The sequence below is a fragment of the Betta splendens genome, chromosome 9 (genome assembly GCF_900634795.4).
Source record: "Betta splendens chromosome 9, fBetSpl5.4, whole genome shotgun sequence".
NCBI classification, from domain to species: domain Eukaryota; kingdom Metazoa; phylum Chordata; class Actinopteri; order Anabantiformes; family Osphronemidae; genus Betta; species Betta splendens.
In genome coordinates, this window is record NC_040889.2 from 25,910,445 (window position 1) to 25,934,877 (window position 24,433).

The window sequence follows — 24,433 nt, forward strand, 5'->3', positions numbered from 1 at the left end:
GGCCTCGCTAGCTGTTTCATTCTTTTTGACCGTTGCCATGGATACAACAACAAACTACTCTATAAAGTCCACAGCCACATTTTCCTGCTGCACACAGCAAAACAGCTGGTGAAACTCTGCAAGGAAAGCTGCTCTTTTAACAGCACAGCGGTTTGAAGATGCCCACGGCTTCTGAGGCTGCAGGCAGGAGGAACGCCAGCCGCTACAACTGCGGAGAGACGGGAGAAACCAGCACGTGGACCACACGCGGGCTCAGGAGGAAGAGCCAACCTCCCAACCCGGTCCACAACTCCTACCTGGAACGGTGAGAGAACGACTGCGCCAGAAGCAGCAGGGTTTAGATTTTCATACAGACCGTAAAGTAAAAGGTCCATTTGTCTCAGCATTAGTCTGGCTGATGCCAGTGGACTGATGGAATCCCAGAGACACAGCCTCTCCTTAAAGTCCAATGACAGATCAGTGATGACAACCAGCACCATTGCTTTAAAAACTTGACCTGAACGTGAAACTACTGAGTGTGTACTTTTTGATTGCTAAGCGATAAAAGCAGCTCATTTAAACACCGCCTGACTGAATCAACAGCGGCCTGTTTGTCCTCTGAACAGAACGCAACGCTCTGATCGGGCTCGTAAATGTTCCATGCTTTGATTTGTTTCTGCTGAAATGAAATGGTTTAAACAAACCGAAAGCAAAGAAACACGTGAATGTACTGTACACCTTGTTTCCTTTGGCAGATTTCAAGAGCTGAAACAGAGAAAGAAAAACAAAACTGACTCGTTGCAGGTAAGAAACGTTACCACTCAGACAGTGTTGTGTGTGCATGTGATTTGCAGTAGTGCTTGTTTCTACACAGGGGACGTACGACGACACAGATCAGAGGATTTATGAAAACTATGGTGAGGTAACGACAGTCTGATGACAGCAACACCACAAGTGTGTCAGCGCTGACCCGAGGTCCATTCTCACTTACTCTGTTTAAAGGGAACAAGGAGGCGCTGACGCAGAACACAGAAAGCAGAGGGAGTCAAACTTCAGGGAAAGCAGCCAGTGAAGACAGATCCCACAAAACGTCTCGTCTGTGTGTTGTCCTCTGACGCGTCTCACAATAAATGAGCTGATTAAACGTCCTTCACACGCAACATTGTTCACGTGTTCGTTAAGTGTCAAAACATTTTCTTTGAGCACACTTTGGTCAATGTTACCAAAAACACGACAGCATAAAACCCATGTTCAAACAATAAATAATCTTATTTGATGCCATATTTGTTGATATGATATGTAGTAAATTCTAAATAGCATGTTTCTCTTTGTAAATGTTTAAAACATATTTAACTACATAAGCCCCAGGTTTGTTTTTAAATTAGCAAACTAACATTTATTTAGAAAAACAAAGAATGAGATTCATTTAAACAGTGACTCACACGTTTCATTCAGTGCATTTCACAGCATTAACATTCTAACATCATCTAAGTTTTACCTCGATCACACTCTGTGAAACTCAATATTGCACTGCCCTCCTCCTCCTCGCTGTGCCAGTGTTCAGTGCTCGTTTACGGTGCAGCCCAGTTTCCTCCGTGACTCCAGCTCAGGAGGACGTGACGGGTGGAGGAGGCCTGTTTCCAGTCTACAGTGCATTCTGCTCCATCGTCTCAGTCGCTGTTGCTGCTGCTGTCGTCTCCCACCACCATGCTGCTGTACTTCTTCTGCTCCCACTCTTTAAACGTATTCTTCACCTTTGCTCTCTTCAGGCCTCCGTCCCTGCAGAGACAACCCAGTGTGAGCGTGTTCCTGATCATTCAGCCATTTGTCAATCATTCAAGCTTGAATCTTACCACTGCAGATCCACCAGTCCTCCCTGATGAGCGATGGCCGACTTCACTCTGTTGGCGAACTGGACGGCGTCTTCTCCCTCCTGCCACGCGTGAGTGAAAAGAGTCCTCAGTCTACCAGGCCGTGTGTCTCTGTGAGCGTTACACACTGTGTTTATGTCACGCGTACCTGCTGGTGCATGGCTGGCAGGTACCAGACGTTGCAGACGATGGCCCAGCTGGTCATCATCCTCAGCAGGTAGCTGACCATGCTGTGCTTGGAGCTGTTCCAGAAAGCGTCTCCGAACTTTGGGTCATACTAGGAGAGAACCGTTTGGAAATACAGACACGTCTAATCCATAACTGTAATTAAAAGTCTGTGGATTTTGAAGGGTCAAACATGAAACGGTAAAAAGAAAGTACCTTCATGGCTACTGGGTATATGGTTCCACCTATTTCAAAGCTTCCCTTTTTGAACATCATGACTGATGTGTTGTTGATGCAGGTTCCTGCAGAGAACAGACCCAACGGGACAAAGAGCTGTGTGAGTTCAGCAAGCGCTGCTCAGACTGGCAGCGAGACAAAATGACAGAACTCACTGTACAAGAACAAACATCAAGCTCGTTGGGATGAAGTGGCTCACACTTACCCTCTGGAAATATCAGGATGGGAAGCTTTGTCTTGTCACTCACATGATCCTTCAGCCTGGAGGCGACACAAAGAGGCAAATGGATGATATTCACATTTAGGTCAAGTTATGAGACGCTGGAATCCAAACTGTGAGTCACTGGTCGGTAGCAGGTTTCCAGGACATATCTGTTCATGTTTGGATAATAAGACTCCAGAGGACACTGGTGCCAGGAAAATGCCAACCTCTGCCCTTCCCAGAGCAGCCACAGCGAAAACACAGTCTAAAGGGATCTGCAGGAGTTAGTGGAAGTCTGACCTGTTGGTCACTAGGTGGCGATCTTTCATCTCCGACCTCTCGAACCACACGTGTGGACAGGACCTCACCATGGCTCTCTGAACAACTCCCATCAAGCCTCCGTGAACCTGACCCACCTGCAAAACACGTGTCGACAGATACATTAAGACACTTTATTTGGCATGAAAGGTCAAAACAGTACAATATATCATATTTAATGAGGAGCTGCCTCTGTACCATAGCATAGCACCCATCGTTGCAGAGAATCACAATGTCAATAGGTGAAGTGTGATTGGCGACACAGATCCCGCCTTTTTTAGGTTTGTTTTCCCTGTGGTTGTAAAGTAAAGACATAGAGTCACACTGGGTGAACAGAATCATCTCTGATGTTCATCCCTGAGTAGACAGTACAGGACAAACCTGTTGTGATAACGAATGGCGGCAGAGAGGCCTCGAGCACAGATCCTGTAGCACATGACATGGACCCATTCACTGAGCCAAGACTTCACCCTAAAAAAAGACACATGGCAAAAATACAAGTGAGCTATTTGTAGCACAGAAAAGGACTTTTAACATACACAAAATGGCTATTTATATTTTATCACCTCGAGTTCGGAAGCAGTCCAACAGCAGACGTTCCGATCACCAACCAGGTCAAGCCAATGCAGGCCAGTGTTATTCTGGGGAGACACTCACACCTTCAGTCTCCTTCAGTCTTGGCTAAAAAGAAGAAGTATTACAATCACTGTGTTTTTGTGTACCTGAGGGGCGCCAGGATGCAGTATCGCACAAAGATGCCCAGCCCATAGACCAGCGTCAGCCTCAGACTGATGTACTGGAAATCATTGTTGGTGCGAGTCAGTAAGTTCCAGGACACCAGCTCCTCTGAAGTGAACCTCTGGGTCACCTGAGAGCAGAATTAAATCCCAATCATAACACAGCTGCTACTACTGGTTACATTACAGTAAATGCGTTCTTGTTATTCAAGTAAAAATGGACCTCATCTTCTACGATGCTCTCAATTCCCTTCCTGGTGAAGTAGAAACAGTCGCTCAGTGTGAAGTCTCCGCCCACCGGGGGTTTGGGCCGACTGCGTCTAAGTTCACCCAGCTCTTTCTCCATGGAGCCATATTCCCTCTGGATGACACCTGAAACACAGTCAGACTCAGTGTCTTAGATTGCGTTGAAGTTTATGGTCAGTTCCTTCACAAATGTGTTCAGATTTTATAATGTGCAAGAATAATATAAATAAGAAAGTTGACTTTTATGTGAACCAGTTTTTAAAAGACAGGACCTCGAATGTGTCAAGAACAACTACAACACAGAACTTTGCCTGCTGATCTGAGACACAATAATAGGACCAGTGCCCAGCTGTCGGTCATAAAGGCCGCTCAGTGTGGGAGCTATCAGCCTCCGCCTATCAGCTGATGATAGGCTGATGAGTAAGAAGGCAAAGTCCAGAATCTGTAGTAACAAAGTGTAAATTCGATATTCATTCAGTCACAGTTTGTTCAGTCACAAACATTGTCTCTGCTTGAAGAACTCGTCCTTCTTCTTCTTCTGTCGGGTTTTGTACATGTTGCTGCCACAGTCAGACTTTGCACAGTGCACTGCTTTATTCCTTCCCTGCCGCATCAGAGGACACCACCATGTGCAGATCAGTGCCTGATAAAGCCTTGAGCAACTGCACCTTGTGATATAGACCCTGCTCCTGAAGCAACCTCCACCTTGTGCCCCTCATAAAAGTCACTTACTGTAAGTGGGTCGAGGTGCTGGTGAGAGAGAGAGAGAGAGAGAGAGAGAGAGAGAGACTGCCCGGTTCAGACCCGCTTTGTCGCATGGCGGTGACAGTGGGAGCACGATTATCAATTACGTAAATCAGTTACGCCTGAGAAACTTGGCAACGTTGTTGCAACGCGCCTGCCTAGACTTGTAACTTGTAACATGGAATCTTGTGAAATCCAGTGTTGCAGCACAGCAGTCTGTCACCAAAGTCATGTCTTTCACAAGAAAGGATCTATCTATCGTGTCTATATCTATGTATATCTATATCACTCACCATTAGAAGCCGAGGGCTTTAGTGTTTTCTCCTCTGTGTTTGCCTTCTGTATTTTCAGAGTGGCCCACTGTACAAACACACAGACAGGAAACACTGATGACTGTTTGCCCATGTGTAACTATTTGCATATCCCAACACGTTTAACCCAGCAAACACTGTACAGAACCTCCAGGGTTTTCATCAGGACCCTCATGTAGGTCTCGGAGATGCCCAGAGAAAAGCCGAACATGGCCGGGATCATGATGAGGCCGACGATGAGGTAGAGCCAGATCCTCAGCGCCCACAGGGCCCCGGCCCAGAACTCCTCCATCTCCAGCGCGTTCCCTGAGTTGAGCAGCCCGCGGCTCAGACCTGGTGCACACCTGTGCACAGAAGCAGCCGTGAGCTTCCACTGACACGAACACACTGGAACACACCCTCACAACAGCAGAGTAAACAGCCCTGCGCTCAGTGCAGCCAGGAGGTGTCTCAACCGGTCGCAGCACATTTCACAGGTACGGTGACACTATCAGTGACATAGACAGAAGGAGAAACAGGAAGCGTCCCTGAACAACCGGATTTGAACGCAGCACTCCGCGGTTCCAAAAGCTAAAAACGGCTTCCGCTTTTCCGTTCTGAAGCCACAGCGCCTCGTCTTACCTGCCAGACCTCAGTCCACGCGCTGCGCCGCGGAGGAGCCGCTCCAAAGAGCTGCGCGCGGGGCGAACACGCCCATTCACCACTGGAACAAAGTTCACGGAGGGTCACGCGACAGCGCCCCCCGCGGGCCGCGAACGGAACAGGGACACGTGGACAATGTCCGTAGCGCTGGCGGAGAAACCGCTTGATGTAGTGACGTGGTTCGAGCTCCAATAAGTTTTATTATCTTGAAACCTCAGTCAAAGAACCGACTGCTTTTGTCACTTACTGCCCCCCCCCCTTTAGCCCGTTAGGCTTATTATTGTGGCTCCTGCTGGAGAGGGGGAGGACACGGATGACTGAGATTCAGTCAATCCATACGTTCAGGTGTGCCGTCAGTTTGCCTGCTTTTAGGCAGCTTCTCATCAAACGGCCTCAGCCGAGCTGTAAAACATGGGGGCAGACGACAGACACCGAGGTGCCACCGGACCCCACGGTTTAATGAGTTCACCGCCTCGTCTGCCCCGGCGTCTCCCACAGACTGAGACAATGCAGGAAGGAATGTGTCATGTGTCAGCAGCCATTTGCACATAAATCTGCTCCAGGGATAAAGATTAGACAAGTGAAGCAGCAGAACGGACCCAGGGGGGTTACGGCCTGTAGGACACGGCGCAGACTGGCCTTTCACCCAGAGCCTCAGTGTGTCACGCTTCACAGGGAGTTTAAATGTTCTCTGGAAAGAATGAAGGTCCACGGGGCTCCACAAACACCAGAACCGGTGAGGTGGTCTTTTCTTTTCCTGTTTGCCTTCATGGTGGAGACCAGACACAAAGCAAAGCCTCATGTTTCAGTATGTGTGGAAGTAGAACAGGCTGCGGCAGAAGCACTGAATTAAAGCTCACGTCTGAGGCCAGAGGACGGTTCATTACACGCGTCCACTATTGTCTTGCAGTTAATTATTAGTTAGATTTTCATTGTGGATTTTTTTTTTGCTCCTGGACGAAGCAGCAGATCACAAGATTCCAATCCTGTAATCTTAATCCTACAATCGCAAATGCTCAATTATGCATCTTAACCCCTTGCACACGATGCAAACCTGCTGCGGGTATCTGCGTGCGCAAAGCGCGCAAACGCCGCACTTCTCTTTGCTCGAGCGTCACCTGGAGCGCCAGCAAAGTGTCTCGCATTCAACATGTGGCGCCGGTGCGCAAGTCCCGACACAGGACGGGTTTGGTTCGCTCAAGTCAGTGAGGCGTCCTCTCCCGCAGAGGATCCGCTCCCCCTCGGCTCCCGCAGGGGAGGAAAGCAGCCGCTGGCGCTGGAAGCCAGGCAGGAGCGACACTCCTCCCCTCGGCTGCTCCGCGGAGCCGCAGCCTTCTCCCTCTCCCTCTCCCTCCTCACCCCCTGCTCCGGCTCGCCGGCTTCCTCCACGCCGCACGTTCTCCCGTCGCGAGGGGAGATTCTCCGCCTCTGCTCGTGTCATGACCCAGCGGAGCTCTGCGTCGAACGCCACGGGAGCCGCGGTGCCCACGACTCGTTGCCAGCGCGTGGAGCTCGGTTGCATGAAATATGCGATGCTCGCAGGATTGGCCGCTTCTTCTGCTGCTGCATGCAGTGACTTTGGCCGCCGGCCTCGCGCAGCTCCGCGGCTCCGGCGGACTCCGCTCCCTCTTGGCGGAGCCAGGTCAGCGCGGTGCGGCGGGAGACGCGGGTTCGCGCACGGAGTTTGCGCGTGTTGACCGCTGTGTGCCGTTGTGTTCTGCAGGTCAGGCGCCCCGATCGGACGCGTCCATTGTCCACCCGGTGAGGACCGACGCGGATGGAGAGTTCCTCTCCCACTCGCTGTCTCACCACTTCAGGGGAGGACGAGTCCGGCGTGAGCTGCGGCCGCGCGAGGAACGGGTTTACTACAGGGTCGACTACAAGGGCCGAGCTCTGACGTTCAATCTGACCGCAAACAGCCACCTGCTGTCGAGCGGCTACGTCCTGGAGCGGCGGAACGGCGGCGGCGGCGGCATCCGGACGGAGCGTCGTCCCCCTGACGGGAACTCCTGCCACCTCCTCGGGACCGTGCGCACGTCTCACGCGCGGGGAACGGCTGCCATCAGCACGTGCCACGGGCTGGTAAGAAAGCGCGCTGTCTGACATAACGGGCCAAAAGGTGAACTTAAGGCCCGGACCACGTCCAGTTCCCCCTGAGCAGCTCGGCTCGCCTTTAGCGGGAGGTTTCCATGAGTGAGGTTCGGTCCGTCGTCTCACAGAGCTCCGTCTGTTGGTGCCCTTCAAAGGCTTCCTGACTCTGTTTGCAGACAGACAAACCTGCTGACGACGGCTGCTTTTTAGCCAAGCCCGACTCCATCTCTGCCATTTTCATCTCCCTTTCATTCATTCATGTCTCTGACTCTTCCTTCAGACCCCCCCCCCCCCTCCATTCTTGGGTGTGCGGTGGTTCTTTGTTCTATGCTAGATTTTGGCCCATCTTTATAGACTGGACCAATAAGATCTGACAGATGGATGGACGTGAAATGTGCTCATATTTTCTGTTCAGAGACTTTGACCTATTTTTTAAAACCATTCCTAGAGCTCAACAACAAAAGAGCTGGACCGCAGGGTGATAAGAGAGCAATGTAGCGAATGAAGGACGTTATTTATAAAAGCAGATATGAGCCTTTCTGATAAATGCACTGTTAGAACATTTCTTCATCCACTTATAGTTTTTCTATTCGATTTGTTGGCTTCAGACACTGTGAGGCAGGTCTCGAGGTCCGTGGGCTGTGTGCCTTTGAGCCAAGGCGGCCGTTGGGATGTTGCCGTTCGACTGTGTCACAGCAGGAATGCTGCTCCTGCCTCTCGCCTGCTGTTGCGTCTGTGTGGGTCGCGCTGCCTCTTCCTGCCGCATCGCGTAAACGCAGTACATTTGTTACATCTAACTTAAAACTAGACCCGTGAGAGCCAGGCCTGCTGCGCTGCAACTCACGCCTGACCCACTTTACGGCTCTGGAGCGGTTCTGAATCAGAAAGTTCTTCATGTCGGGCTGAATTACACTCGATCTGCGACCGAGCACATCTGGATTGTACTTGACCCACTTTGTTCCTTCTCCACAACCTACAGGGGAAAGCCACTGTGATCTATTAAAGTGATTTTCTGTTCTGTGGTGGAAGGTTTATAGCAGCCTAAACCACAGAGAGGCCACGAAACAGCAAGACTCAGCGGACAGATGTTTGAGGGAACCTCTGCCAGCTGCTGTTGGAGAGATGGGCGAAATATGAAAACACAATGGGTATTTGTTGGAGCAGCAGAGAGTGAATTATTGAGGGCTGAGAAAGTCTGGAGGACGTGTAAATCTATAAAATCACTACCAACTATGCAAAACTCAAGAATGATAACTAATAATATTATGGTGGATGAAGCTGGAAGCAATGAAACTGTGTGGAAAGGACCTGGAGGGCGCTGACCTCCTCTGACCTTTCTGTCTGGAAATCCCCAAGGCACAACACAAAACATGAAGATGCAAGTTTGCTGCTATTATTCTGGTATTTCGCTCGCTTAAATACACGCGTCTTAGCAATATGCTAATGCAAAAAGGTAATGCGTCTAACCTCAGAGGAAGAAACACGCTCAAGGCAGGATTATCTTGGCAGCTGAAATTACTGTAATGAAGTCTCTGCTGTAATTATGGAAGCTGTTGTTTTACGCTAAATGCGAGTTTGTTTGGTAGGAAAACGCCGCGATTAATCATCCTGCAGTAATGAGCGAGGTCCGCCCCCACCCGTCCTCGTGTCCCACTAATCGCTGCTGAGGCCACGGGCTGCGTAACGGCGCAGACTTTATTCCAGACCCAGTTGGACAGAACGGCAAAGCCCCAGAAGCAGGAAACGGGAGTAAAGCAGTTCCACATGGCTGGTGAATTCAGAACGGAGACCTGTGTTATGGTAACCTCCCCCGGCCCCGGCACCTCACACCCAAACACGCTTCCTCTGGGTCGCGGGAGGGAAGCGAGGAGCAGAACCGGAGGCGGAAGAAGAGAAAAGGCTGCGAAGGCGCAAAGTGAGCTTGAGTGTGAGGCCGTTTTGTCGCTTGGCATCCCTTCAAGTTGTGTTTGGTCCTTGAGCGCAGACAACACTCAGGATCTGTGTGCAGTAATTTAGGGATCACGCGTAGCAGCGTAACCACCGTGTCCCAGCAGAGCCGTGCACAGCGGCCCAGAAGGGCCGTGTGGTCCCAGCGCTGCCATGGGCCTCTCGCTCCAGCATTCCTTCCTCCCATTCCTTCCCCATCGGCACTTCATCACCTGCTTTTCTACTCGGGACGCGATAGGACACACGATAGGAGAGTTTCAGAACACACCTAAATCTTTGCCCTGTTGTCTTTCACATATTTTCATATAATACAGCACAGTAGTGATGGATAGTGATGTGTGATCTAGTGACATTAAGCTGTTTTCAGATGAGTTAGGAGCCTTCAGGGTTAATTTGCACAGAGCCTGTGGGGAGCTTCCCCAGCTGACTGCAGACATATCAGCCTGCATGCTTTGTTGATGAGTCCACAGCGGTTCAGGGACCTCTGAAGGCCACGCTGAGCCAGCGCTGCATATTATTTAATCTGAGTTGGAACAAAGCCGACCAAACCTCAAACAGAGGACTTTAGTTCAGCACTTCTTTTTGTTCCGTTCTTGGGGGAATAAACAAACCTGAACACAGTCGCAGGTGGAGTCATAGTCTTTTCAAAGTGAACCGTGGATCCAGATGTGCACCTCCTGAACTCCCCACATGTAGAGATGTGATCTCACGCCATAATTCTGCAGACTGCTGAATGCAGTTGAAGAAACCCCGAGAAGCATGTGAAAGGTGTTTAGCTGACATGACAGGACCGTAACAGTGAGTGTAACTGCAGTAAACAGCTGGGTCGGCACCACCGGCCAAACACTGCTTAGCCTAATCCATCCCATGTGTCTCTGACTCCGCAGAGACTGAGCAGAAATCCAAGAAAAAGATGCAACACCCAGACCCAAACAGTTCTTCACATGGGTCTCGTTTCCAAATGCTTGATAGCAGGATGTGTTCAAGCCGTGTGCATAAACAGTTTAGCTTCATGTGCATTTACTTAATGAAAAGTGAAAAGCGGACTCTTTGCTCGGTTCCACTTATAGCGCTGAAACCCTGAACCCACAGCTGTCCTGTGCAAGGTGGTTTAGCGAGGGGGGGCTTCAGAGCGGTCTGGGCTTGTTTGGGCCCAGCTTGACTCGGAACCCAAACAAACACAGCGAGCGGTAGGTGGAACGTTTCACCAGAAGGGATCGGTTTGACGGAATCCACCGTTGTGTTTATGTGGGTTTATCGGTGTGTAGTCTGTGCACATGTTCAGCCCAGAAAGCTGAAGTTATGGTCTGCACCAGTGAGAACACGCAGGACATAGTTGCTGCAGCAGACAGAATGCGCCTCAGGGAACAGAACGCGTCACCTTCAGATCTGTTGGCTGACGATGGATTTTAATTCCCTGCAAATTACTGAACATGGATGTTTTCAGGGAGCCGAGGGAACGTGTGTTTTGTGAGTCTGGGAAGATAAAAGTTGTTATTGCTATTTTGCTCTTATTTTGAAGCAGTAGAACAGTGTGCTCTACAGTAACTGTGCAGGGCCTTTCTAAGAATGTGCGACATTACAAAAATGACTTAAGCTGCATTAAGTAAGATTTGGGGATAAGAAAACAATCGTTTTACTTTTAATTGTAGTTTGAAGCCGATTACAACACTTTGCTTGTGACTGAAACAATGTGACTTTTCAGATGTACGGTAAGTGTCTGTGTCCTTTCTCCTTTTTCCTCAGAGAGGCTTCTTTTCTCTACCAGAGGGGCATTATTTTATTGAACCTGCTCCTAAGTCTCCGGACCATCCTGCAGGGGCTCCCGAGCCTCACGCTGTCTACCCAGGAGACGCCACAGCAACTAGGAGGAAAAAACGCAGCTCGGCGTCCAAAGGCTCCCCGGGACCCTGCGGAGTTCAAGGTACTTTCCCTGCTTGCGCTCACGTCAAGCCGGGATGAGGCCGCACTGTGCAGTGATGTCTGTTATCCACACTTCAGATGCTCCAAGGGACTCTGACCTGGTGGAGAGGGAGAGGGAGGAATGGGAGAGGGAGCAGCCAAGGGGGGAGGGTCAGGCTGAGACCCGCTCCCAGCGCTCCGTCAGCAGGGAGCGCTGGGTGGAGACCCTGGTGGTGGCTGACTCCAAACTCATTGAGTACCATGGCAGTGATAACGTGGAGGCCTACATCTTCACCATCATGAACATGGTGAGTGGCTGGACTCTGTGTGTGTCCTCTCAGGTTGTGAGACCAGATACAGTAGCGATGGTGCTCATGTTCACAGGTGGCGGGGATCTTCCATGATGCCAGTATCGGCAACGCCGTCCACGTCATTCTGGTGCGCCTGATTTTGCTGCAGGGAGAAGAGGTAACGCGCAGTGGTTCCGGCTCATGATGCAGAAGGTGCCGGGACAAAAAGTGGGCGTTGCGTCTCCAGCCGGAGCCAAACGCCCCCAGATCTGCAGTTTAAATAAGCAGCTCAAGGCTTTAATGCTCTAAGTGTGACAAACACATTCAAGAACAAGTCTAAGCCAAATCCTTAAGCGCTTTGTTTAACATTTTTCTTGGCTTCAGTCTCGAAGAATAAATCTGTAATTGATAACTTTTAAAACAACAGTGACAAATGTGCATTATCCGGGCTTTTTCTGGTCAACCAATAAAATGACTGCAGGTGAAACTGGTAGCTGCTGGTGCGAAGTGGTTGAAGCGATGCCGTGCTTTGGTTGCAGAAAGGGCTGAAGATCGTTCACCACGCAGACACCACGTTGGCCAGTTTCTGTGCCTGGCAGAAAAACCTCAACCCACAAAGCGACACGCACCCGGCCCATCACGACCTCGCCGTGCTGGTCACCAGGTAGATCACACGCACGCGCTCGTCTATGTATGATAGATGCCATAAGACACCCGCTGCGCTGTGCCCCCCGCCCTCAGGAAGGACATCTGTGCTGGGATGAACCAGCCCTGTGAGACTCTGGGTCTGTCCCATCTGTCTGGCATGTGTCAGCCCCATCGCAGCTGCAACATCAACGAGGACTCGGGACTTCCCGTCGCCTTCACCATCGCCCACGAGATGGGCCACAGGTTTGTACCATGATGCTGGCAGCCCTTCATCTTCATCACCCCTCGAAGGGGTTGAAGGTTGTGAGTCATCATCGCGCTCATGTGCAGCTTCGGGATCCATCACGACGGCCAGGGCAACGACTGTGAGACAGAGGGGAGGCACCCGTTCATCATGTCCAGGCAGCTGATGTACGACAGCTCGCCTCTGACGTGGTCGGCCTGCTCCAAGGACTACATCACGCGCTTCCTCGAGTAAGGCTCAGTCAGTGAGGGTTCAGAGGGTCCGGTAGGAGGAGCCGCGTGACACAAGTAGCTGTGAAGCTCTGCTTTGCCCCTAGTCGAGGCTGGGGCTTCTGTCTGGACGACCGGCCGTCCAAAAGGGACCTGAGCACTCCGCTTGCTCGCCTCGGCGTCCGCTACACCACCCACCACCAGTGCCAGCTCCAGTACGGCCCAAATGCCACGTTCTGCCCTGAGATCGACGTGAGTACTGTATCCATGACAGTCCTCAATGCAATATATTGTCTTTTCTCATGGTTTTGGGACGTTTTTTTTCAGAACGTTTGCCAGATTCTGTGGTGCTCAGTGAACGGCTCCTGTCGCTCCAAACTGGACTCGCCTATTGATGGCACCCGGTGTGGACCAGAGAAGGTACGCGGTGCCTGCTGCATGTTCATTTCCCTGAAAAGCTCACGCCTCGAGCACAAGCGTGTTATTTCAGTGCTCTTACCAGCATTTTTTCCCGCAGTGGTGCATTTCAGGAGAGTGCGTGATTGTGGGTAAACTCCCAGAGACGGTGAACGGAGGCTGGGGGCACTGGGCCACCTGGTCTCACTGCTCCAGGACCTGTGGAATGGGAGTTCAGTCGGCAGAGAGGGAATGTGACGACCCAAAGTAAGAACTGACTCTCGATCTGCCTCACAGCACCTGAAATCCACTTTATTATAAACGTTATTGGATCTTCCCCTTCCATCATCAGATGATTCAGCTGGCTAATCTGAAGCGTATTTACTGTTCTCCACAGGCCGGAGTTTGGTGGCAAGTACTGCACTGGAGAAAGGAAACGTTATCGAACGTGCAACACGAAGCCCTGCGAGAAGAGTAAACCCAGCTTTAGAGAGATGCTGTGCACGGAGTTTGACACCGTGCCCTATCACAACGAGCTCTATCAGTGGATTCCAGTTTCCAACCCATGTAAGTGGCCAAGTCCTAAGATGCACAGCGAGAGACACACACACACACACACACACACACACACACACACACACACACACACACACACACACACACACACACACACACACAGATACTATTGTGGTTCTGTCCAAAAGATCAATAAGTGCAATTAAAAGTGCCACCCAGCAGGGGGCAGCATTGGCACTACTGAGACCAGGCAGGCAGCCAGTGTACTGTATGCTGATGGGAACATTTCAGTACAAGTACGACTTGTTCTGCTAATAAAAAAAAGCACACAGGACACAAAAAAATATTTGCTAGTTGGATCATTTGTTATGTAATTGCGTGAAGGAAAGGAAGAAATAAAGTAGAAGTAGATCCTGAGACACATTTAATTACAATGTTTTAATATAATACATAATTAGACATATTTTTTCTCCTAATTCCACAACTGTCCACAGTAAATCCCTGTGAGCTGCATTGTCGACCAGTCGGTGAGAATTTCTCGGAGAAGATGCTCGACGCTGTTACAGACGGAACGCCGTGTTTCCTGAACAGCTCCACGAACATCTGCATCAACGGAGTGTGCAAGGTAGTGTGGCTGGGTAAGAGACGAGCCGAGGCCGTGGGGAAGCGCGAGTGCAGCCCTGTGTTACAGCGTGGAGCGTAATGTGTGTGTGCGTGTGCGTGTGTCTGCGTGTGTGTGTTGTCTGTGTATGTGTGTGTGTGTGCGCGCGTGTGTTGTCTGCGTGTGTGTGTGCGCGCGTGTGTTGTCTGTGTGTGTGTGCGCGCGTGTGTTGTGTGTGTGTGTGCGTGCGTGTGTGCGTGTGTGTGTGTGCGCGCGTGTGCGCGTGTGTGTGTGTGTGGGTCTGCAGGAGGTCGGCTGTGACTACGGCATTGACTCCAACGCAGTGGAGGATCGTTGTGGAGTCTGTTTAGGCGACGGCACAAGCTGCGAAACGGTGCATAAGCGCTTTGATGAAGGCGACGGCTTTGGTGAGTTCAACTAGAAGGGAAAAAAAACAATTATCTAGTCAGAAAACCTATGAACCTGCTGTAACACAAAACAGACAATATATTGTTGAGGAGCTTTATTGGCCCAATAGGCAGAAAGTCATTTCAGGACACTTCACTATGACGAGAGTGTTGTTCTTTTGTTGTCATGGAAACCTTCTTGTCCACACTGTGCAGATGTTTGTCCTGTTTTACTCGGCTGGTGTAATATGTGTGTATCTGTGTAAAGATGCACATAAAATAAAATGACAGATTGGCAAAAGTCAACACCCCATGAATGCAGATTCACGGAGGACCCCCCCCCCCCCCCCCGTCTTCCTTCCCTCCCGCCCTGCATCGCATCCTTTCCTGACAAACGGGCCAGATGTGTACGACTTCAAAGGACTCGGACCGAGGGCGAACCTCCCCCGCCTTTGCACAAACACACACCTTCTCACAAACATCATTAAAACCCAAAGACCCACTCGTAGCCGCGTCCGCCCTCCCCCATCCAGCCCACTATCCACACACAATAAAAACCAGAGTGCCCCCCACGCTGACGACGCACATATACACACACACACACACACACACACACACACACACACACACACACACACACACACACACACACACACACACACACACACACACACACACACACCAGCCACCTCCCCGGGACTGGGCCCACCCTCTATTAAAGATCAGAGGAAGACTGTCTGGGTGTGAGTGTGGCAGCAGCCATGGTGGGCCGCGCTCTGACTCCCCTCTCCGCTCCCACAGGCTACATGGACGTGGGTGTGATACCCAAGGGCGCGCGGGACATCCTGGTGAAGGAAGTGGAGGAGGCAGGTAACTTCCTGGCGCTGAAGAGCGCGTCGTCTGAGGAGTATTTCCTCAACGGCAACTTCATCATCCAGTGGAACGGGGAGTACAAGGCGGGCGGAACCACCTTCCTCTACGAACGCAGCGGGAACATGGAGAACCTCACGGCGCCTGGACCCACCAAGCAGCCGGTCATGCTCCAGGTGGGCCAGGCAGCGCTCGGTGAGCAACGGGACAGAGGCAGACGGTCTTAGACTCACGTCCCCTGCGTGCGGTTGTCCAGTTGCTGTTTCAGGAGAAAAACCCCGGTTTAATGTATCGCTACACCGTCAAGAAGAGCAGAGACTCCGCAAACGAGGTCACGGGGCCCATTTACAGCTGGAGACGCGGGGCGTGGACGGGCTGCAGCACCACCTGCGGCGCAGGTACAGAGAAGGTCGTGTCCCGTCAGCGAGCGGTGGTGGCGGGGGTTCAGAGACGACCCGGCCCCGGACCCGGCCCGGCCCGCTTTCTAACCTGCTGTTTGGCCTTTTCAGGTGAGCAGCACCAGCCTGTGCGCTGCTTTGAGGAGGACGTGGGCGTCGTGGAGGAGTCCCTGTGCGACGCGGGCAGACGCCCTGAAGACGCCCGTCGGCAGTGCAAGAACATGGAATGCCCTGCGAGGTCCAGTACCAGTAGAGGTTTACAGCCGGGTCGGGTCTAGTTCCGCCCTGCTCTTCCGTTAATCCCCTCGCACCCTCTCGCTTCCTCCAGGTGGTGGGTGGGCGGCTGGCAGCAGTGCAGCGCCACCTGTGGTCCGGACGGGGTGAGGAAGCGAACCGTGCTGTGTGTGCGCACGGTGGCGGGGGAGGAACGCGTGCTCCCCCCCGCGGAGTGCAAGCACCTCCTCAAACCCAAGCCCGTGGTGCCGTGCAACAGAGACGTACCCTGTGGACAGGACTGGGCGGTCAGCAGCTGGGAGGACGTCAGGCTTAGCTTCTATTTTTCCTTTCCTTCCTTCAGTCTTGCTTTTATGACGCTTTTTTTCCGAATAAATATTTCATGTGTTTTTTCTCTGGCAGTGCCCGGTCACGTGTGGAGGTGGCGTGCGCTCACGCACAGTCACGTGCGCTCTGTCACCCAGGAAGCCGTGTGACCTCTCAACCAAACCCCGGTCCAGATCGCTGTGTGCGCTGCAGAGCTGCCCCAGTTCAGGCTCACGCAGGCGACCCGGGCCCCCCCCGAAGCAACGCCACGCCTACCCCCCTCAGAGCCCCCCCCCCAAGCACCTGGCCCCGCCCCCCTGGGCCACGGTGAACACAGCTGCACCCACAGTGGGGTCCACAACAGCCACGGCAGAGACCACAGCGGCTTCAGTCCCAGCCACTACATCCCTGTCATTGCCTAAAATGACAGTCATACACAGCGACGATGACTTCAGTGTCAGAGTGAGAAATAATGGGAGTCGGAATTTTCTTTCTACAAGATCCAATTTGCATAAAAATGACAGAAAAGCATCTGATGCAGAGACGAAAAGGGTGGAAGACGGGGAGGAAGGGGAGGAGGGAAGTACCCCAAATGTGGTAACGTACACTCCAGGATACGATTATGTTGTTGAGGACGGGGCCTCGGAGGAGGAGGAGGGGATTATTGACCTGGATCTGACCACAGCCACACAAACAGGTCCCCCTCCTGTGTCCACCCCCACAGCTCCCACCACGGCCGCCCACTCCACTCCAAACGCTGGGACACGGGCGACCCGTCCCCGAACCACAGCACGCGTCGACCCGCAGCGGCCGCGCACGCACGTGGTTCCCATCACCACCCCCGCGTACACAGGCCTCCCGGTGTCTGCACGTGAAGGCTCCAGCACCGCGGCGCCGGCCCGCTCCACGTCCAGAGGCGCCAAGATGAACCGAGCCGCCGGGAACCCCAGGAAGAAGGACTCTGCTCCTCCGGCTCCTCGGTCCAGAAGCAGTCGCACCAAAAACCCCCAAAATCCCGCAAGGAGCGCCGCCAGCGGCCAAAGCAACCTGGGGTCCAGCGCTCCGGTCAGCGCGGACGCGTTCTGGGTCGTGGGAAACTGGAGCGAGGTGCGTTTAATGGCGTTTATCCTCGTGGTCTTATGCTTCAGGCTGCATCCGTCACCCGTTTGAGTTTCAAACGCCTCCGTCCTCAGTGCTCGACCACCTGCGGCGTGGGTGCCGTGTGGCGGGCGGTGGCGTGCAGCTCCCGGGAGGACCAGGACTGCTCCAGCACCAGGAGGCCGGAGCCGGCGCGCACGTGCCGCGTGCAGCCGTGTGCCGCGTGGCGAAGCGGCGGCTGGAGCAAGGTGAGCTCCTCCATCCCATAATCGCCGCGCCCCCTCTGCCTTCGCCCTGTGATGCGGTGACTCTCGCGTTCCTCTAGTGCCCGGACGACTGCGCGGCCGCAGGAAGGAGGTTCCGCGACGTCCAGTGCGTGGATCCGCAGAGTAGACGGGCCCTCAGACCTTTCCACTGCCAGGCTGCGTCCAGCAGACCCCCCAGCTCCTCCACCTGCCCCCACAAGCCCTGCGTGCCCTGGGCCACGTCGCCCTGGGGCCCGGTACGAGCCTCGCGCTGCACTCTGATCTTTGCATATGACATTTGAAGGGGGACGTCTGTTTAATTGCTTTTCCCCAGTGCTCCGGCCGCTGTGGTGAAGGCACCATGGAGCGGCTGGTCTACTGCCCGGAGCCTCACCGCTGCAGCGCCCGGCTGCGGCCAAACAGCACAGAGCTGTGCAGCCTGGAGCCCTGCACTCACTGGAAGACGGGCAGCTGGGAGGAGGTCAGCCGCACATGAAGCCCGACCGAGGCATGTGATGTTGTGGAGGCTAACGAAAAGGCTGCGCTTGTGTGCGTTTGTGCCTCCGCAGTGCTCTGCGAGCTGCGGCGGCGGCGAGCAGCGGCGCCAGGTGAGCTGCGTGAGCGAGCGGGAGTCCGCCTCGGTGCCAAAGAGCCTCTGTGAGACGGGTTCCGAACCAGAGGCCCGCAGGAAGTGCAATGTGCAGGAATGCAGGAGCCGCACAGGTTGGTGTCTGCCTCTGGACGCTTTGAGGGTTCGTTTCGCTGCCCGGCGTTGGGCTGATGCTGTGTTCGTTGTCGTTCAGGCCCGGTTTGTAGGAAGAACACCATGAGCTCCCGCTTCTGTGACAAGCTGAGGCTGCTGGGCCGCTGCTCACTCAGGTCCGTCCAGCGACAGTGTTGTGTCGCCTGCGGCTCATAGTCGAACCGGACCCGTCCCAGCGTCAGGACCTTGACATGCGTTTCCAGGACGAAGCCATGTCGTCCACAGACGGACACGTCCAAACCTGGATCGACAGCTTTATTTTTACGTATTTAGGTTTTTACATTTTAGAGACGTTTGAGAGAGCAAACCAAAGCACGTGTGACGCATCACTGCTGTTTTTAGCCTGTTACAAGCGTCAGAGGAGCTGAAGTTTTTAGACATGTAATATTTGTTTAACGCTTCTGACGGAGACCAAACAAAACACACCACGAAACGAATGGGATTTTTATTTGGTGCTTTTACAGCTGAGGTGCTCGTCATTCGACTACTCAGATTCTAGTTTCTTTCTGTGAAAATAGAATATTTTTGTGAACGTCTGGGTCAAATCGTTAGTAGATAATGTCTGTTTCTACTCATACTAAGCTGTTTGGCTTTGTTCTGTGTGTTGTCGCTGTGTGTTTGCATTATTCTGGGTACATGTTCCTATTTTACATTGTGTGCAAGCCACAACTTCGATAACTCCGTCAGCTGCAGACCCTGTGTTGCTCCTCTGGTGTGAACTTGACCAAGGACGAAGAGGTGTTGCAGGACATCCCTCTCAGGTCACTGTAAAGACGGCTGCTGTACATCATCACTGCATCACGTCTTCTAAGGTTTTCATTTACATTAAAACTAAAAAAAAAAAAAAAATGTGACAAAGCTTCTCTGTGACTAAGACCTGAAATAAATTTAAATGTTATAATTGTGCGGCAATGATTAGATTTATTTCAAAGCCCATATTTATTTTATGCTTTAGGTCTTATCGTTTGAAAGCTCTCGTGTCATCAAGGTCGTTCTCGCCTGAGAGTGCCAGATTCTGCCGGTTGGTAACGCCAGAATCGACAGCGGCCGTCTCGGTTTCAGGGATCGGGTTGAGCCGGCCCAGATTTCCCGGGCTCCTCGGTGCCAGATAAGTTGACACGGACGGACGCGGGCCGCTGCACACACTCTGCCGCCGTCATTCAAGACGCGGACCAAGAGTTTGTCAGCAGTAATGGAAGGAGGAACACAACACTGTGGCATGGAGCCGGGCCGTGTTACCTAACAACATCTGGCCTGGTGTTGCTTAATTTGAAGAGTTGCCAGACGTAAATAAGCAAAGTCGAAATCAGGAAGCTCCTGAAAATATCAGCATGACTCAAGATTTGTTTTTCTTAGCAAGGAACCAGTATAAATATTTCCACGAGCCAATTTTTCTCTTAATATCTGTTGAAGATTATTTATAATTTCAATTTTTTTTATGAGCGATATTGTTGTTTATTTCCTGAACTCACAATGTTACAGTAATTAAAGAATGATTACAAATGAGATTAATATAATTTCAATCAGTCACTGGCACAGCTCAGATGTAGCTGGAAAGAAATGACCATAAAATTGAAAATCTAACAGCTTGTGGAAAACGGGACGGTTGTTTTACAGTCAGGCAACTGTGGTTTGGATTCAGATGTTGATTGTTAACTTTTTTTAACTATATAATAATAATAGAATAACTTAACTATTATTCATAGATTTTCTAGACCCAACAGTAGCAAAATGCTGTTGCCTCCAAAACCTCTAGGACATTTAAGGTCTGAACATGATCGACAGGTGGGCTGTAAATTTAAAATGCAGAGACGCTTTAGTTCAGAATCTGTTCAGTGCGTTGTTTTAGATATTTAGTTGTTTTCACGGATAACGTGTGCAGGTATGTGTTAACACAAATAAACAAGAAAAAGAAATGTTTGTTCTTAAATTGATTCGTTTCGTCATGTTGCCTCCCACTGACCCAGCGTCTGATCTGTAAGTAAATTCCACTGCTTGACTGAACCCGACACTCAGCAGAGGAAGATGTTGTAAAAGGCTGTTCAGAACAGGAAAGATAACATGACAAACATCTATGCATCATTGTGAGGCAGGAAACGGCGGCCTCGGCTCGCAGGTTACCAGACACCTCCCGGCGCAACAGCCAGGAACACATCAAATATTTACCTCAGACCATCAGAAGGAGTGGGTGAGTCGTCTGTCTCTCTGGTGCATGAGGTAACACATTTTCCTGTGGCCCACAAAAGGCTTTAAAGTGCCATTAAAGAAGAATGTTCTTTAATCTGAGCTCCTATCCCTCAAATTCCAGCACCAACTCCCAGAGAGGTCGGAGGGAGAAGGCGCTGGAATGCGACCGTGCACCGACTGGCTGTGGGTTCGGAGGCAGAGGTCCAGTCTGGTGGCTCATCTGGACCCCATCAGGTTGCATGTCCCCGGGCAGGTCGACTGGCATCCCTTCGCCAGGCCTGCTCCTTTATTAAAGCCTCGGCCTCCTCTGACCCAGCACACACAGAGCGGGCCCCAGGGAACGCAGGCAGAGACACACACATGGTTCCCATAGGTGAGTTTGCTTGTTTGCGAGTTGTGCGTTTGATTCCCTCATAGGTCACACATGGGTTTGAGCTTAAGTATCGGGGAGCGAGGAGCCTTTCGTCATAAAACATCTGCCTAATGATGGAGCATTAAAGGGGCGGGGCTAATAGACTCACGGTGAGGCCGAGCAAAATAAGAGACACATGAAGGTGAAATTCCACAGCTCATCGTTCTGATGTGATGCTGAACGCAGAGCAGGGACTGGATCCACCTGCTGCCACAAAGCTCAGGGTCAAGCAGGTTCAGCAGCACATTAACACAGAGCTCCAGATTAGAGTAATTAATACTAATTAATTAACGACCCACATACAGATCTGTATATGATGAGATCTGCAGACACTTTTGCCTTTCTGGAATTTGAGGTTCCATCGCTTTGGCAGTAATTTTGTTCTTGTTCCTGAGAACAGAGTGAAGTAAAGCCGGTTAGAGCCTCAGCCTGTAGGGGGGATCACACGCATTTGTCTCCTCTATTGCCTATTGTTTTGAACTTTGAAATGCAATTCTGGGGGATAGATCTATAAAGATACACTAAATGCTAAAGCTGTGGACCAGGGACGGAGATGAAACCATCTCCACACCCGCCACAAATCTCACTTATATTGCATTTAAGAGAAAAAACACAGGAACAGTTAAGTTTACAAAGTATTTGTTGTCTTCCCTCCAAGGAGAGAATCTGTCGTCAGTGCATCCCTGTCCAGAGGAAATAACTGTGTGAGGTGAGAAAAATGTAGAGAGGGAAAGAAAAGTCCAACTTTACAAGGTGTTTTACACATGGATTATTTGAACTTATTGTAAACATTTGGATTATTAGGAGATTCGTAAAAAGGATTGTACCCTTGAACTGAATAATGAAAATATGTTCAAAATAACTACTGCTGCTGAAAGAATAATCAATAAAAGTGGTACCTGCTCCTCCCATGTCTGTCTCTGTGTCCAGTTCAGGTTGTCACAGCTGGAAGAGTCAGCACAAAGGAAGCGCTGATAAGATTTGTGCGTTTGTATCCCCAGATAAGACGCCAGGACCAGAGCTGGGACCGCACTGCCGCTCGGCTGTAAACCCTCCACACACATTAAAGCAGCCACTAAAACTCATGAGGGAAGGAAAGCGGGAAACAGGACAGAGCCCGACATTAAAGACTGGAGGAGCAGATAAGAGCGGCCAGCAGCAAGTCTTGTTTATTACTCTGAAGTGTTGCCAATAAGTCCACTGCGTGTTTGCTGCTGCTTAATGATGCTTTAATGAGGAGAAGTCGCTGAGAGGAGTGCGTTGGGTGCATTGTTGTCTGCTCTGCTTTGACATTGTCCGTCCTGTGCTCCGTGAGGAGAGTCTCGCTGGCTGACGGCCACTCAGACACCTGAGTCAGAGGACGTTGGTCTGGGAGTGAAACCGGAGAGCCTCGTCCAGAGATGACGCTGCGATAAAGTGCCTCCAGGGAACGAGAGAGGCCGCAGCGAGCTGGACGTGATACGGCAGCGGCCGGACTAGAACCCGCAACCGGAACCGAATGCGATTTTTATCTGACGCGTTAGAGGAGGACGAACACGTGTCGCCTTAATGAGTAACACGACGATGTGAAGTGTATGAATGATATCAGCTCGTCTGCTTTCTCTAGATTAAAATATAGATGCCACCACATCTGGTGGAGATTTTAAGAGGGTGATGTCATCCGGACAGTTATGAGCAACAGGATCACACAATCTGAACAGAAACAGACTATATTATCTGTTTCTATTTGAATAAGGGAAAACACTTTGAATATTGTTTACACACGTGAAAACTGGGTGGAAATCTGTGAAGGTTCCTCCAGTTTCTGATTCTGTAGAACATTCATCAGTTCAGTTTGTAGTCAGATCCATAGATTGTCCAACAGCTACTGCCACCTCCACCCCCAGTAACACACGCACGCACGCACGCACGCACGCACGCAAAGCAGTACTCGCTCCCATATGTGAGAGAGGAAGTTGAGTAAAGGGAGGGATCAAATAACTAACAGCCGCACACAACACACACACACAACACTGCTTTAAGTTATCACCATTCAGGTGAGGAGATCACACACACACACACACACACACACACACACACACACACACACACACACACACACACACACACACACACACACACACACACACACACACAGCAAGCGAGGGAGGCAAACAATTCAAATTCAGTCCCGAGACAGAAACACCTCCCACACCGTTACCTCAATGTTGTATAAAGGTGGAGTCATTTGGGGATAGAGAGCGAGAGAGAGGGAGAGAGAGAGAGGGAGAGAGAGAGAGGGAGGGGCAGAGATGAGGACAGTGCAAGAGGAGAACAGAAGAACACACATGGATTATCTGACATGCGCCCGGATTGACCAGCGTTCCGCTCTAAGACGTGTTCTCTGTTTTTGCTCTGGAGTGAGATCTGCAGAAGCCCTGGTGCACATCTGGAGCGTGGCAGCTGCTGCACAGGCACGTTGTCTGCTTGACCTTTTTGGATTTTACTGAACACACCTGGACATCAGTGAACATTATACTTCTACATTTTGCTTTTTTTTTTCTCGCATTGTGCAACTGTCTGGAAATTCAGGGGTCACACTGGAGCAGCCAAGAATCACAGCTCACTTCACAAACAATTTAAAACGAATTAGCAACGAGCAATAAAGTGGAAAACAGGTTTGTGGATTACAAACACATTGGAATTTTTGTATTTTTATTTATGTAACCTTTGTCCATTCAGACTGATTTATTTTCCAAAACAGACTTGAGCTGATTATCAGCTTTTCAACAGCGGAGAGGAGAGCGGAGCTGAACGCAGACACACAGCGACTCGAGCCGTCACAGCTTAATCAAAAAGACTCACAAAGGAAATGTAAACAGGCAGTAATCAAAATCATTTAGATGCAGCAGCCCCTGTTTGCCCAGGCTGCGGAGAGCTCCCCTTCCTGCCCTCCCAACTTATCCTTGCCCCCAGCAGCATGTCCCAGGCTCTGAGGCTGCCTCCAGTCCTCCACACAGCACTCTACCATGAGCAGATGGGCTGCTGGAGGGAGTAGGGCTGCCGCCGCCTCCGCCTCTGCCCCGTCCTGCTCCGGGGCCGGGATCGGCGCGGGTTCCGGCTCCAGGGGCGGCTCCGGGCTCCGCTCGGCGCCGCCGCCCTCCCCTCTGACCCGGCCGCTCCTGCTGGCCCTGGTTCTGCTCTGCCTCTCTCTGCCCGGGGCGGCGTGCCATCAGCG

The 24,433-nt window shown here is 51.5% G+C and overlaps 3 protein-coding genes across 3 annotated transcripts in view; 2 read left to right on the forward strand and 1 right to left on the reverse strand.

Annotated features, from left to right (window-relative positions):
* Positions 1-1,348: 1,348 nt before the first annotated feature.
* agpat9l (1-acylglycerol-3-phosphate O-acyltransferase 9, like) lies at positions 1,349-5,584 on the reverse strand. The gene is made up of 14 exons (XM_029161277.3): positions 5,432-5,584; positions 4,959-5,154; positions 4,793-4,859; positions 3,733-3,881; positions 3,495-3,640; positions 3,339-3,413; positions 3,154-3,243; positions 2,971-3,064; positions 2,755-2,870; positions 2,458-2,513; positions 2,232-2,317; positions 1,999-2,127; positions 1,833-1,912; positions 1,349-1,758 (listed from the first exon to the last, which is right to left on the reverse strand). The coding sequence occupies exons 2-14, from the start codon at positions 5,100-5,102 to the stop codon at positions 1,650-1,652; spliced, it is 1,341 nt and encodes a 446-aa protein (XP_029017110.1). The 5' UTR covers positions 5,103-5,154; positions 5,432-5,584; the 3' UTR covers positions 1,349-1,649.
* Positions 5,585-6,245: 661 nt separating this feature from the next.
* Positions 6,246-19,518, forward strand: adamts12 (ADAM metallopeptidase with thrombospondin type 1 motif, 12). Its single transcript, XM_029161271.3, has 23 exons — positions 6,246-7,534; positions 11,237-11,414; positions 11,492-11,700; positions 11,777-11,860; positions 12,222-12,346; positions 12,424-12,573; positions 12,661-12,804; positions 12,891-13,035; positions 13,111-13,203; positions 13,301-13,446; positions 13,577-13,746; positions 14,190-14,320; positions 14,604-14,724; positions 15,505-15,749; positions 15,830-15,971; positions 16,083-16,209; positions 16,300-16,510; positions 16,608-17,618; positions 17,705-17,857; positions 17,935-18,111; positions 18,189-18,335; positions 18,424-18,577; positions 18,658-19,518. Exons 1-23 carry the CDS (start codon positions 6,980-6,982, stop codon positions 18,771-18,773), a joined length of 4,734 nt encoding a protein of 1,577 aa, XP_029017104.1. The 5' UTR covers positions 6,246-6,979; the 3' UTR covers positions 18,774-19,518.
* Positions 19,290-24,433, forward strand: part of LOC114861735 (fibroblast growth factor 10-like) — a 10,313-nt gene continuing 5,169 nt past the window's right edge. Inside the window, exons 1-5 of the mRNA XM_055511543.1 lie at positions 19,290-19,429; positions 19,573-20,805; positions 20,926-21,177; positions 21,875-21,925; positions 22,218-24,433. The exon at positions 22,218-24,433 is cut by the window's right edge and continues 242 nt beyond it. Of these exons, the coding sequence (XP_055367518.1) occupies positions 24,225-24,433 (209 nt within the window). The 5' untranslated portion in view covers positions 19,290-19,429; positions 19,573-20,805; positions 20,926-21,177; positions 21,875-21,925; positions 22,218-24,224. The remainder of the gene's footprint in view (positions 19,430-19,572; positions 20,806-20,925; positions 21,178-21,874; positions 21,926-22,217) is intronic.

Excerpts from the sequence above, each read along its gene's own strand:
- agpat9l (XM_029161277.3), bottom strand. The coding sequence starts at position 5,102 with ATGGAGGAGTTCTGGGCCGGGGCCCTGTGGGCGCTGAGGATCTGGCTC. Across the intron at positions 2,128-2,231 it reads TATACCCAGTAGCCATGAAG|TATGACCCAAAGTTCGGAGA; the intron begins GTACTTTCTTTT and ends GTTCTCTCCTAG. Across the intron at positions 1,759-1,832 it reads GGACTGGTGGATCTGCAGTG|GGACGGAGGCCTGAAGAGAG; the intron begins GTAAGATTCAAG and ends TTGTCTCTGCAG.
- adamts12 (XM_029161271.3), top strand. The coding sequence starts at position 6,980 with ATGCGATGCTCGCAGGATTGGCCGCTTCTTCTGCTGCTGCATGCAGTG. Across the intron at positions 11,861-12,221 it reads TTTTGCTGCAGGGAGAAGAG|AAAGGGCTGAAGATCGTTCA; the intron begins GTAACGCGCAGT and ends CTTTGGTTGCAG. Across the intron at positions 12,805-12,890 it reads TACATCACGCGCTTCCTCGA|TCGAGGCTGGGGCTTCTGTC; the intron begins GTAAGGCTCAGT and ends CTTTGCCCCTAG.